Source organism: Lactuca saligna, chromosome 5 (genome assembly GCF_052625555.1).
Source record: "Lactuca saligna cultivar CGN05327 chromosome 5, ASM5262555v1, whole genome shotgun sequence".
Lineage (NCBI taxonomy): Eukaryota > Viridiplantae > Streptophyta > Magnoliopsida > Asterales > Asteraceae > Lactuca > Lactuca saligna.
In genome coordinates, this window is record NC_136421.1 from 95886883 (window position 1) to 95901765 (window position 14883).

Below are 14883 nucleotides of genomic sequence, written 5' to 3' on the forward strand. Positions count from 1 at the left end.
ATTATTTTGGCAAACGAAGTAGTTGTGCAACCCCACTTTGCTGATTGATTTTGCACATTGAGTTATTATCAAGATTTATCGGAATCTTAAACCGCGAGTGAGATGTTCTCCCCCCAGGCATATTATTAGCCGCAACACCGGATGAAGCTGTCGCAAGTGCAATATGACCATGGGAACGAACCTCGGCAAGTAAGGCTTTGTACAAAAATGTTTTCCTAGTTCCACCAGGACCATCTATAAAAAACACACCCGGACGATTCTGATTAACGTGGGTCATGATCTCATCATATGCATTTTTTTGGTCGGTATTGAGAGAATCTTTTGCACGAAGGTGTTCATCATCCACAACGATGGAGTACTCCTCTTGGACCTCACGATAAAATCCAGATTCCAAATTGATGTTTGTATTTACCATAGGAAGATCAAACTCATTGAGATGCTTACCCATAGATTGCAAAATTATAGAGATATCCATAAGAACCATGGTTTGAACTCGCTCAACACTTTCACATTGTCGCATATAATCTTCAGAAAGTGAATTATAGTGGTCATCCCATAACTTGCGAACATCTCCGGGTTCGCAATAAATGAGTATTGTTGCAAATAACCTTCTAAGAGCACCTGGAAATTGATATAACGAAGACATTGAGATAGGTTATCATCGGTCTCTATTAACCCTCTCTCAAGAGCAGCTTTACGAAATGTTGGATGTAACACGTTGTTCACCGTGTAATGATCTTCAAAGCATGTTGGCCCTCTAACATGTGATAGAAGAACCCGTAGGTAGTATCTCTCTCCTTCGGCAGGGTTAGCAGAAACCAATCGACCTCTCATTGCTCCTTTTTTCCTTTGCTTCCAACGACGTTTGGTTGAATTCCATGTAAAGTATCTTGGGAATTCTTTATATAGATATTGCCTCGGAATCTCATCCATTTTATTCATGTCAAAAAATGCAGTCAACATTGAACTCTTATCTTTCTCCCTGTCCACAATATCAATCATTGAATCATTATCTGAGAATCTAACCAATTGTTGGTTCGGGAGATGAAGATGCAAAGACATGACGAAAGGGTGGATTTGAGAAAGCGCAAAGCTAAAAATCCTCCATATTGCCTCAGGGGGTGAGACGTAACGTGCATCTTGATATCTTTTAATCTCATTGATGATGGGTTCTGCTCCATCTTGATCAATGTGGACAACTTGTTTGTCATGTCCCTTGTAAACATATTTAAAAGCATATTTCACAGATTTTATGCTCGAGAAAACCTCGACATTCATGTGGCAATTGAACATCATTAACAGCTTCGGGTTATATGGTACCACCCATCTGTTATCAAGTGTATTTCCTCGTACGTTGACCTCTATCCCATTGTTTCTCCTCCTATATAATGGATATGAGTCTTCTCCTTGTGTCGTCGCTTCATTAAATTGTCTAGGATATCTCCACCGACATTGTTTTGGCTCTCCTTGCATACATGGACTGGTTTCTCGTAAATGACCACAAGGACCATGCATCATGTGCTTCACAACAATTTCGTGCATTTTGGGATACTTTTTCAGATCGGGAAGTTCAGCACACACCATTTTGTCATAATGGTCAGCATTTGTCATCTTGTGTTCTGGTCTCATTATCAAGAGGAAATGTGCATGTGGCAAACCACGCTTTGAAACTCTACCACATAAACATATGCTCGAACCACACCCAGGATATGATGCTTTAGAAGTTGGTCCTTTAGATCCTCTAATTTTGCACGAAACACTCTTGATACAAGGTCTGGTCGATCTTGTGCACTTTGCCCGGGTTTCAAATCATCAACAATTTCTGGCCAGTTTGGATTGCATGTTACTGTAAGGAATATATCAGGCTTTCCGTCATCTTGAACTAACGTCATTGCATCTAGGAACCTTCGTCGCATGTCACGTGGTCCACCGATGAAAGATGCAGGTAAGACTATCCGTTGGCCGACTCTACTTGGTTCAACTTCATCGGCATTGACACAATCAACAATTCCTTGGTAAAGGTCAGATCTTATCTTCTTTTGGTTTAGCTTACAAAAAAGCAAGCATGAAGTCTCGATCTTTATGTAGATATATACCACAAATTGTTGTAGCAATCTTCTTCCCAATAGAATTAAATTTTTAGATGAGCGAATCTGGAATTTGTAACAGTAGTACTCACGCATTGTTACGGTATTCCTACCCTTCTTTGACTTAGCCCCTGCATAAGGGTAATGTTAGAAACTTGTAAATTTTGTATTTATGTATATTTTTACCGAAATCATTGATTTTCATATTTCAAAAATGTATGTACCTTCTATATCATCCACAATATTTTCTTCATTACCCACAGCTTCATTGATGGACACCCCATCCCTTGCTATTTTTGCATGCCAACCAGACTCACCATTAGGAAAGAATAATGGATAAGACAAAGGATCATAACAACCTTCGTAAGGTTGAATTTGTGTACTATATTCAGATCTCCCATATACAACAATGCTTCTTTTATATGTTGTTATGTTGTCATTACCTTCTACCCAAATACCAGCAACCTATATAATTTGTGATTTTAGTATGGTGAATATGTAATACGATAACTGATATCACTTAAAATTAAGAGAAATAATTATTATATCCAAACCTCAGATGTGGTCGGCCGATTGTATACCCTCTGGTCAAGTTCCACTGATGCGTTCAAAGTGACTCTATAGTTATCGAGAGGTCCTAGCTCACGAAGGCTTCGAAACGTTGTAGCATACGGGTTTGTTGAAAGAACGCCCACCAACACTTGAATGATCTTTCGATCAATATTTGGCCATTGAAGTCTATGTGTAAAATCGGTTTCGGAATCATAGAAATATAATTGTAAGTACCTAGGTAATCCATCCCTCGGTACTAACTGATCAATTCTATGATATATTGCTCCGTTCGCACGGAATGTATATACTCCGGATTTCATATTGCTCAAATCATCATCCAACTCTACTCCCATGGATGTGAAAGAAAATTTTGTATTGTAAGCACGTATATTATCTCTAAATATTTTGCTTAACTCCTCTTCTGATGTAAAAAGATGATATAACTCATTAGGAATTTGGGAAGATGCCAACTTTGTTTTCCCACTCATGCAACAAAAAGTAGCGAATTCATGTTTGAACCGTTTGGCTCCACAATGAACACATATATTACTTCCTTCCAAAATAGAATGTACTTCAGGGATACCATCGAAAATAGAATGGTATGGATCCTCAAGAAGAATGTCATCTGGAATTACTTGATTGACATGGACCTCGCTAGAACCTCCAACTTCTATAATATATGAAAACACAACTCTTTTAAATTAAAGATAAAAAAATGTAATTGTTCATTTTAAATAATGATGGTTTATACTAAAATTTGCTGTAGAATTAAATTAGGACTAACCATCTAATGTTTCGTGTGTTAACCCCGAATATATTTGGTTGTTTTCTTCAGCACATATAACATGATGTTTGTGAATGACCTCTGCAGTAGCAAATATACTTTCATTGTTTTTTTGTTGGTGATCACTTTCAAGCATTCTCCTTTTTTCTTTGTTGCGTTCATAATACTTTTTGTTAGTATCTTTCCTATTTTGAGCAGCTTTATCCTTACTACGTGGCATAATATTTTCTTTGTCTTTGGCTCGAGTACCATGTGAGGTTGAATGGTTATTTGCGGATAGCATTATTCCACCACTACATTGGTTTTCCAAGTTTTGTAATGGTACCTTTTCTAATTGTTGTTTTCTAATTTTTTCGTTTTTCTACACTACATTGCTTTTAATTTCCATTATATGTAAAATAACATATTTTTATTAACTGATATGTATATAAAGCATATATATTTTATATGCATAAAAATATATGTTACCACTCAACCATTAAAGAGTTTGTGTTCTTCTTTACCAAATTTGTATATAACCACCGAGCGATTTTAAACATGCAAAAATAAGGAATAAAAACTGAAGTCTTCTACCTACAAGGTTTAAATCGTTTCCAGTGCAGTAGAACGGTAGAACCAATATTGACGATTTCTTCTAATCCGTTTTATTTATTTTAAATGATGAAGATAGGTTAATAATATATATTAATGTATCTACATGTATTTATACATATAAAACTATACTTATATGTATAACAAATACATATAAGTGTTTAATCCGGATAAATTTGGATTTTTCTGTATAATATGTATACAGACATACATATAATATTTGTATTTTTTTCCTATATATAAAACATAAACATGTGTATAAGTAAGTATTTGATGTTTTGAAAGCATCTTTATATTTTATAAGCTCTATTATATATAAATTTACAAAATACATATTTATACATATAAAACCTTTTTTGAAATACATAAATACATTTAAAAAAATAAAATTTTAGGGATATAATACATATTTATCTGAAAAATTCTTGAATACATATAAAATGTATTATATATAGAAATAAAACATATTTTAAAAACTTTTAATAATAACGTATAATACAAATTCGATAAATACATAAAATACGTGTTGTATTGGTTAAATATATATAAAAATGAAATACTAAGCAAGGTGTGCAATGCTTTAGCTGGTTAACACATGAAATCGAAACATGCAATGCTTTAGCTGATAAATACATAAAATACGTTTTTTGTAATACATGTCAACCCTAACACATGAAATCGAAACAAACAAGCAAAATCGGTTAGCACAGGACAAACCGTAAGAGATTTTGGCGATTTTTTTGTGGGTAATTATGGAGAACAAAACCCAAAAACTGAAACAAGTTGTAAAAAATGAACCTTTCAATCGTTTGTGCAGCAAAATCTTCGAAAACCTTGGGATTGTATCAACCCTAACACATGAAATCGAAACAAACAAGCAAAATCGGTTAGCACAGGACAAACCGTAGGGTATTTTCGCGATTTTTTTGTAGCTAATGTCGTTCGTTCAAAATTCTGGAGAAGAATACTCAAAAACCAAACCAAGTAATCAAAAAAATGAACCTTTCAATCTTTTCTTCCACACGATCTTCAAAAACTTCGAGATTGTATAAACCCTAGCCCATGAAATCAAAACAAAAAACCAAGGATCCGTGTAATGGCGACTGCATTAAGAGAGATTTAGAAGGCGAATCGATTAAGAGAGGAGAAGAATACTCAAAAACCAAACCAAGTAATCAAAAAAACGAACCTTTCAATCTTTCGTTCCACACGATCTTTAAAAACTTCGAGATTGTATAAACCCTAGCCCGTGAAATCGAAACAAAAAACCAAGGATCCGTGTAATGGCGACTGCATTAAGAGAGATTTAGAAGGCGAATCGATTAAGAGAGGAGGAGGAGAGATCCGCGTAATGGCGACTGGATCATGTAGACGGCGAATGGATTAAGAGAGGAGGAGGAGAGATTTTTGGAAACGGCGGAATGAGGGAATGAGAAAGGTCCATACAATTTCATGAATGGATTAGAGGGATCCGTGTATTTGTTTTTGTGGTGTCCTATTGGTTCAAACAATTTCACACGGATTACAATCATGACCCTTCATTTTAGATCCAAAGGTCCATAATTGATTTCCTTGATTTTTAAGATAAATATCTTAAATTATAGAGGGCCCACAAAGATAAACCTTTTATAAAATGGTATATATATATATATATATATATATATATATATATATATATATATATATATATATATATATATATATATATATATATATATATAGTTTATAACCCGTGGGAACCACGGTTATAATATTAATCAAACTTTAATAGTTAAAATTTAAAATTATTAATAACTTATTTTAAATTAATTATTAATTAAGAGGTTTTTTTAGTTATATGAAATTATAATCATTGATTTAAATAAATATGTAAAATTATATCATTTTATAATTTGTATTAATTTTATTTTAATTTTTATTCTAATGTTGTTAATTTAATTTAATTAGAATGTGAAATTTAAAATTTGAAATTTAAAATTTGAAATTTGAAATGGAGAATCAATATGTTGACAAATGGTATGCATTAATTATAAAACATAATAAGGTGAAACATAGCAAAAGAAAAATAAAATTTGCATTAATTATGAGGCTTAATATGGTGACATATGTAAAAAGAAGATTAAAAACTACTCTTTTATTAGAATAGGGATATATATATATATATATATATATATATATATATATATATATATATATATATATATATATATATATATATATATATCCGGTAAGAATTTTTTTTGGTAGGAAGGTAAGGAGTTTTTTTCTATATATTTTTTTGACGAACAAAATAAATGAATCACTAGATGATTCATAAGAAAAAATTACTAAAAAAACATCTTTATGATTCATTTTTAAGTAAATTAAGAAAAAAATTCATTTTTATGATAATTTTAATGAATAACAACAAAATCATTGTATAAATGAATCATCAAGATGTTTTTTTTTAGAATTTTTTCTTGTGAATTATCTTACAAATGAATAATCTAATGATTCATTTTGTTTGTTTGCGAAAAAAATATGTAGAAAAAAAAAATTCTTACCTTCATACAAAACATTTCCTTATTATTTGATCTTGACACACACACACTCTCTCTCTCTCTCTCTCTCTATATATATATATATATATATATATATATATATATATATATATATATATATATATATATATATATATATATATATTCAAACACTAGGTGTGAGACATATGTACTATATGTGTTTATTTAAAAGAAAATTTAAATATAAAATTCAAAATATTTAAAAAGTTTGAATTTATAAGAAAAGTGAGAAAAATATTAAATTATAAAACCTTAAGTTTATTTATTTATTTATTTTTTTTATCTGTTTAATTTTAATAAATGATTTATATAAATAAATAAAGAAATTTAATTAAACTTTAATTTAATAATTTTGAAAATAAAAAGAAAATCTATTGATAAAATTGAGATGTATTTATTATTAGTATTTAAATAATATATAAAATTTACTAAAATAGAAAAACTATAAAATAATATGTATTAGAAATTAATTTAAAATAATCATAAAATTACATATAACAAAAATAAAAGTAAAAATATAATACAAGACAAAAAAAAATCTTTATTACCTTTTTAAATCATAAACAACTAAAGTCATTATATCAAACGTAAGATTACTCGGTCAAACAACCCTAAAGTCATTATATCATGAAAACTAAAAATGGATTATTGAACACTTTAAGGACTCATCCGGTTATAGAGACCTTCTTTCTCTCTATTATATACATATAAATAGCTCAAGCTTTAATATCTACAAGAAGATCGTCAACAACTTTAAAAGCACTCCGGCGAACGAAGAAAATGCATCGTTACGCAATCCTCCTTCTTCTTGCTCCCTTGATCGTCGCAGTGGTTCACGCCCGTGTCACGGCGGATGATTTCATCAGGTTGCCGTCGGACAAACTTGATTCCGTTGCCGTGGAAGATGACTCCCTTGGTACACGATGGGCTGTATTGCTTGCTGGATCTAATGGCTACTGGAATTACAGACATCAGGTTATCCTAGCTCCAAACTATTTACTAGTTTACTTGTTAATTTGGTCCTGTTAACTAATTGGTTTATCCATGACAATTAAACAAAATTTCGACGCTGATTGAATTTCTGTGAAGGATTATTTAGAGAAAATTCAGTCTATTCCTATATTATATAATTGTATATAGAGGTTAATCTAATTGGCCAGTTTTGGATATGTTATGCTCTGACAGCTGTAACTTTTTTTCTATTGTATTTCGTACACGTGAAGTTACTAGTTTACTGGTTAATTTGGTCTTGTAATCCTGTTAACTGTCATGCTGTTGTATTTTCTTTGTCCTGTTGATTGATTGGTTGCCAAAATAAATCTTTTGAAAGTCATGCCTGTAATAAGGGCTATACATCTTTATGCAGTCCCACATAAGTGTCCTGCTAGTAAGAAGGTGAGATTGATAACTGAGGTGTCATGTTCATTCATCTTAGACTCACCTGCTTGGCTATGGTGTTACCTCTAACCTCTCTTACCTTGGCTGTGGGAGCTGTTAGTGGAGACAGCCCTTTTCACATCCCTATGCAACCTTTGGTAATGAATATCAGAATATATATATATATATATATATATATATATATATATATATATATATATATATATATATATATATATATATATATATATATATATATATATATATATATATATATATATATATATATAGGTGACTTCTTTCCAAATAAACAAACATAAAGAGTTAATTTATAGAGAACATGAAACATGCTACCAAACTTACCACTTTTTTCCTTTCTCAATGAGAGAAGCTAGGATTTTTATATGAAAAGAAGTTGTGGCGTTATGTTTATGCTCTTATAGATAAAAAAGAGAAAAACATTAGGATTTTTAAGCTATATTGTAACAAGTAACAACCCATATCTCATGGAAAAAAGAGTGAGGATGGTTTGAAGTGGCAGATTCATGTAACATGGATAGGCAATGGCCATCATGGTTTTAAGCTGATGAACAGGTTATTGGGATGATTCAGGGGTTACAAGAGACAGTAGTAGTAGTAGCCTTTCGGACTCACAAGGGACATTATGAGTTCCGTGATTCATCCCGTCTTTTTCATGTTTCACAGCTCAGGGAAATCATACAGGTCCAAGAGTGGAACCATTGGAGTTAAGCCAGGAAATGGAGATACGATATGAGAACCACAACAGTTGCTAGGAGTTCCTTCCAGAAATTAAATCAAGACAAAGAAAGTACTGTTGATTAAGTGGACATGGGAGGATTTTCACAACCATTAACAACTTGTTCCCGGTTTTCCACCTTGAGGCCAAGGCGGGTCTATATGCTAGACCTCCAATTTCACTTACACTTATCACAAAATCCAGTTCAAAAGGGGAAATAATGCTCTAGTTAGTAGTTAGTAAAGGGTAAATTCGGTATTTTACCTTTTTAGTAGTCTGTTGTTGTTGTGCTGCTATTAGTAGTGAAAGTCAGTTAGTGTTTTGAGAGATTGGAATCTTCCTGGGAGGGTCTAGCACCTCAAATTTTTTTTATACTTTCTGGCTTATTACTTTTGTGTTCTTGTGTGTTGTTTGCTAAATCTGAGCAAGGCATAACAGTATCTTCCTAGGTATTGATTTTCTGTGTAGGCATGCTACCAATAACTTCCATTATGGATTTAGGATGATTTTTTAGGTTATAAGGCTAGTCCCAGTAACATTAGGCATGAGATGCTTACACATATTAAATTCCTGAAGTTTGGAGCATCATTTTTGTCAACAAATGAAAAAAGATTGAAATACTGGTAGTTGAGTTTGCTGTTTGTATAAAATAAAATAAAAAAAATACATCTAAGCTATAGATGAATGGGGATGTGGTGCTACACAACAGATGAAAGCTGTCTATTCTTGGTAAAAAATTTAAATAATTTATTTTAAGATGAAATTGATGAGTTCCGAAAGTTCATTATTAGCATTGGAACGATGGAAGAAGAAGTAGGATTAATTATATCGAATTGTGTTATGTTAGGTTGTGTGATGTTTAACTTCTGTTGTATGATTATTCTGTGTTTGTTTGTTGAATAATTAACAAAGGCTTCATTTTTGTTGTTCAGGCTGATGTATGCCATGCATACCAAATCTTGAAAAAGGGTGGCGTTAAGGATGAGAACATTGTGGTTTTCATGTATGATGACATTGCAAATAATGAGGAGAACCCCAGGCCTGGAGTCATTATTAATAGCCCAGATGGCGACGATGTATATCATGGAGTCCCAAAGGTTTAATTCTTTTCTTTTGCACTCAGTCAATCACTCACTCATTTCTTGAATGTGAGAGTGAGAGATTTGGTGTTTGCAGGATTACACTGGGGAAGATGTGACTGTGGACAACTTCTTTGCTGTTCTGCTTGGAAATAAAAGTGCAGTTAAAGGGGGAAGTGGAAAGGTTGTGAGCAGTGGCCCAAATGATCACATCTTTGTATATTATACGGATCATGGTGGTCCAGGTGTGCTTGGTAAGCTTCTACTAAATTTCAAATTCTTTTCCATACCAAGAAACCAGACAAGGAATGGAATTGGAAATTGAAAAAGAAAACTTTATTGTTCGACTATTTTGAAGAGTCCGCACCTTAATACTGGTTAATAATATCTTCAGGGATGCCAACAAATCCTTACATGTATGCTAATGATCTGATTGAGGTCTTGAAGAAAAAACATGCTTCTGGAACATACAAAAGCATGGTAAGTTTTCCCTTCCTTCAACATCAAATGAGTTTTTAATCCAAAAAATTCTGTCTGTGGTAAAAGACGTATTGTCAAAAATAGTCCTAGAGAGCTTCTCCAGTGCTGTAACAAATATTATATATCAACTTTTTTTATGATATGTGTATATAAATAATATATGATGTGTAGGTATTTTATCTTGAAGCATGTGAATCTGGAAGTATATTCGAGGGACTTCTCCCTGAGGGTTTAAATATATATGCAACGACAGCATCTGGTCCAGATGAGAACAGTTGGGGTACTTACTGCCCTGGAGATTATCCCAGTCCACCTCCAGAATATGATACCTGTTTGGGTGATTTGTACAGTGTTGCATGGATGGAGGACTGGTATGTTTCTTATTCTTTATTCATTATTCTAACTGTAAATAATATATCTGGAGCCCAAGATTGCCTCACCAAAAAGAGCCCTTGTAGACAGAAGGGGGACTCCAACATATATATCTACTTATAAGACCATGTATGTGGGATACACTAATACCACCCACCCACCCACTCCTTAGAATGTCAGTTCCATTCCGTTCCTCTGTTGGAATTCACAAACTCCCACTGATTTCATTCAATTCAATTCCAATCCTTTCATTTCTATAAATTACTTAAATACCCTTTCTATTAACATTGTAATATATGTTTGTCTCTTCTTTCTATTGTTAAAATTTTACAATTTCTTATAATTTTCATTTGTAAATTGATGTTCATTTATGTTAATATGTGTTTTGAAAAGGTTTCATGAACAAGACGCGATGAAAAGGGTTTTATCTAAATATTTCAACAAGTTGTGTGCAATTCTGTTGTTTATTCCTATTTACAAACCAAAGAGAAATATTCAAAAGCTTCCATTCTGTTAATTGCCAAGCAAACTTTCAGTTGTGTTAACTTCCAATTTGTTTGATGGATTCCAATTGTGTTGTCAACATTATGCGAACTGAATTCCCTTTTGATGTCTCTGTTCGCAAGTTTTCTCTTAGATCTTGTTTGAGACACATCAGGTTTTACGTCATTTGATTGGACATAACAAAAAATGTTTGGCTATTGATCATATATCTAAAATGTTCTTAAGAAGGACAAAACTAAGAAAAGTTAGGATTAAAAGTAAGAGCTACAAATATCAAATTTAATGGAGGCAGACATGTCTCCGAAAAAGAAAATATTGCATTACCCTCCCTATAAAGAATTGTCATATCCTGCCTAACTGCTTCTCTCTCCTTGTTGATAGTGATGTACACAACCTGCGAACAGAAACAATCAGGCAGCAATATCATCTGGTAAGATTTCATTTTGTTTTCATTATACAAGCCGATTATGAATTAGAATTAGATGATGTAAATGTAAATAAAAGGGTTAAAATTCTAGAATGTTTGTTTAAACAACAAAGTTTGCTACATTTCAATTTAGAAGTAAAAGATTGAATATTTTTACATGTAAAAGCTTCTGCATAAATTAGTTGCATAAGTTGGTACATTGATTTGATGCAGGTTAAAGAAAGAACCTCAAATGGAAATGCTTATTACGGATCCCATGTAATGCAGTATGGGGACTTGCAGCTTAGCAACGATGAAGTGTACTTGTATCTGGGGGCAAACCCCAAAAACCAAAACTTCACATTTGTAGATGGGAAACCATCAACATCAAGATCATCATCTTTTTCTTCAAAAGCCGTCAACCAGCGTGATGCTGATCTCTTACATTTCTGGCATAAGGTTTGTCCTTTTATTTAGTTTAGAGATTAGACATGTAATTCTTTTGGTTTGGTTTGGTTAGTAATCACATGTCCTGGAGTTGTGATTTGTGATGTGGCAGTACCGAAAGGCTCCGGAAGGATCTGTTAGGAAGATGGAATCCGCTAAACAGTTTGCAGAAGCAATGTCTCACAGGATGCACATTGACAGCAGTATAAAACTTGTGGAGAACCTTTTGTTTCCAATGGAATCCAAGCTGCTCCCACCTGCACCTGCAGGCCAACCTCTTGTCCATGATTGGGACTGTCTTAAAACATTTGTAAGTCCTCCCCCTCCCCCTCCCCCTCCCATTTTCATTTAATTTTATTCTTAGCTACTCTTTGATATACGTGTATGATGGAAAAACAAACAAACAAAAACGGTTTCTTTTTCTTTTCACATTTGCCTCATGGAATAAAAAAAAAAATCCTTAATTCTCATTCCTTTCATCTTGGAATGGAATCTGATCATTCTGATGCATTTTTATTTACCTAAGTTTTTATACTGACTTTTTAAACTTTTCACTAATTTCATTAAAATCCAAATTTATCTTCTTAACTTAACTAAAAAGTATATATATAATCTTATTTGGGTAGAGTGAGCTTGCTTTTTATGCTTAGTATCAAGTAAAAAGTTCCATCATTGCTATTAAATAAAGTATAAGACTAGAGCTAAAAAAAACTAAACATTTTATTTAGTATTTACATATACTATAAAAAAAATTATATGAAAATTCATTCCATTACTGCATTTGAAGCTAAATTTTTTTTTTTTCCTTTGTACATAGAAGTTGAGTAATTATAATTAATAGTTTGTAGGGCATATTGTTTGAATCTCTTTTTTTCTGAACAGAATATCTTGTGCACTTTCAATTCTTTTATAGCATCCTACGTTACTTTTTTGTTTATTACATAATTGTAGTTTCATTTTTCCTTATTAAGGCTTTATCTTCCTAATTACAACATTGTAGTCCGGTTTTTTTAGGACATTCAACTTAAAAAAAAAAAAAAATAAATAAAAAAAAAAAAAAAAAAATTCTAGTTATAGGTATAGCAATAAACATATGATGGACCAATCATTGGTCAAATTGGGTAGATGAATTTGTATCTGATGTTTTCTATGAATCAGGTGAGGAGTTTTGAGACACATTGTGGGTCCCTGTCACAGTATGGCATGAAACACATGCGCACCATAGCTAACTTTTGCAATGCGGGGATCACAAAGGACCAGATGACGGAGGCGTCATCACAAGCATGCCCCACTTTTCCATCCAATTCTTGGAGTTCGCTTACCAACGGTTTCAGCTCTTGATATCAGATTTCCATTTTAACAAAAATAGCTATTATTGTATTTATGCTTTCAGTCTTTAAGTATAACTATATACATTCCGTCTAGTTTGGTTTCGTGTGGTGTAAATTGAAAATATTCAGTCCTTTGTACATAGAATATTGAAAGCTTGCATGTTTGCCCTTGTGGCAACCATCTATATAGCATTCTAAATGCTAAAGCATATCCTTCTAGGGGACAGGTCTACCATGAAACTATCTATGTAATGCCTAATTAACGTGTGTTTGAATTGTTTCCTGTCTTATAACCGAACTTCATAAACATTACATAATACAATATACAAATTTGCATTAACAATATTCAACCCAAACACATAATTCTTAATTAGAAGCCAAAAACAAGAAATCACCAACTTTCAAAGCAGAAGAATATGTTAGATGTGGTCCTAAGATAGGTATTTGCTGCTATATAACCGCTTAGAATTTCAAAATACTTTCATCTATTTGGTTTCGTGTGGTGTAAATTGAAAATATTCAGTCCTTTGTACATAGAATATTGAAAGCTTGCATGTTTGCCCTTGTGGGAACCATCTATATAGCATTCTAATGCTAAAGCATATCCTTCTAGGGGACAGGTCTACCATGAAACTATCTATGTAATGCCTAATTAACGTGTGTTTGAATTGTTTCCTGTCTTATAACCCAACTTCATAAACATTACATAATACAGTATACAAATTTGCATTCACAATATTCAACCCAAACACATAATTCTTAATTAGAAGCCAAAAACAAGAAATCACCAACTTTCAAAGCAGAAGAATATGTTAGATGTGGTCCTAAGATAGGTATTTGCTGCTATATAACCGCTTAGAATTTCAAAATACATTCATCTATTCGAGTTATTTTGGCAAAGAAATGCATACATTGTCTTGCAGTAGTAATCAGATTGGATATTTTAGAGGATTGGATATAATCCCATCTATTTAGTGATTATTAAGACCAACCCAGCCAATGGAATTGGGAAGTCACTTATTAAAGTAAGTTTAGAAAAAAAAAAAATCTTTCATAAAAAAGTCTTAAGCCACGGTGACCGAGTACCTTCACATTATTCAAAACAATCTTCGCATCATCTTCACTTATCAAAAATACTTTCCTAATCACTTGGTTGTTTATGGTCACTTCATGTACCAACAATTTCCCCGTAAGTGATCTCGCATCAATCTTTTCACTTCAACAAACTGAAGAACCTCAACAAGGACTTCTAAAATCTTCTAACACCCATTAATCATTCAATCCTTCTCGCAAGTGATCTTTCACTTCAGTTGAGGTGTAGGTAGATCTGTTCACCGCATTGAAGACTCCTTCTAAGTCAGCGTTTGTGCATCTTTGGAACTTAGATGTAGGGAGGAACTTCTTTTTGGTAGACTTGTTTTCACGAAATATGAGACCAAGATCTGGATGGTTGGTAGCACCAAATTTGAGTTCTTGAATGTCTTCACTTAAATATTAAATTGGCTCAAGTGGAAGTAACTCTACAATATTTGAGAGGATTCCATTTAGATCAACA

At 32.6% G+C, this 14883-nt stretch overlaps 4 protein-coding genes and 1 long non-coding RNA gene across 5 annotated transcripts; 1 reads left to right on the forward strand and 4 right to left on the reverse strand.

Moving 5' to 3' along the window:
• Window position 1: 1 nt before the first annotated feature.
• On the reverse strand, window positions 2-448 carry LOC145045530 (uncharacterized). Its single transcript, XM_078993856.1, has one exon. It carries the CDS (start codon window positions 446-448, stop codon window positions 2-4), a length of 447 nt encoding a protein of 148 aa, XP_078849982.1.
• An 11-nt stretch (window positions 449-459) lies between these two features.
• On the reverse strand, window positions 460-1611 carry LOC145045531 (uncharacterized). Its single transcript, XM_078993857.1, has one exon. The coding sequence runs from the start codon at window positions 1609-1611 to the stop codon at window positions 460-462; it is 1152 nt and encodes a 383-aa protein (XP_078849983.1).
• Window positions 1612-1631: 20 nt separating this feature from the next.
• LOC145045532 (uncharacterized) lies at window positions 1632-3706 on the reverse strand. Its single transcript, XM_078993858.1, has 4 exons — window positions 3424-3706; window positions 2642-3309; window positions 2312-2552; window positions 1632-2218 (listed from the first exon to the last, which is right to left on the reverse strand). The coding sequence occupies exons 1-4, from the start codon at window positions 3704-3706 to the stop codon at window positions 1632-1634; spliced, it is 1779 nt and encodes a 592-aa protein (XP_078849984.1).
• A 1104-nt stretch (window positions 3707-4810) lies between these two features.
• On the reverse strand, window positions 4811-5382 carry LOC145046979 (uncharacterized). The gene is made up of 3 exons (XR_013682095.1): window positions 5204-5382; window positions 5017-5117; window positions 4811-4865 (listed from the first exon to the last, which is right to left on the reverse strand). It is a non-coding gene; the product is annotated as an uncharacterized LOC145046979 (long non-coding RNA).
• A 1859-nt stretch (window positions 5383-7241) lies between these two features.
• LOC145047683 (vacuolar-processing enzyme-like) lies at window positions 7242-13621 on the forward strand. Its single transcript, XM_078996019.1, has 9 exons — window positions 7242-7550; window positions 9642-9806; window positions 9886-10042; window positions 10183-10268; window positions 10440-10639; window positions 11526-11574; window positions 11785-12009; window positions 12110-12307; window positions 13156-13621. Exons 1-9 carry the CDS (start codon window positions 7356-7358, stop codon window positions 13336-13338), a joined length of 1458 nt encoding a protein of 485 aa, XP_078852145.1. The 5' UTR covers window positions 7242-7355; the 3' UTR covers window positions 13339-13621.
• The last annotated feature ends 1262 nt before the right edge of the window (window positions 13622-14883 follow it).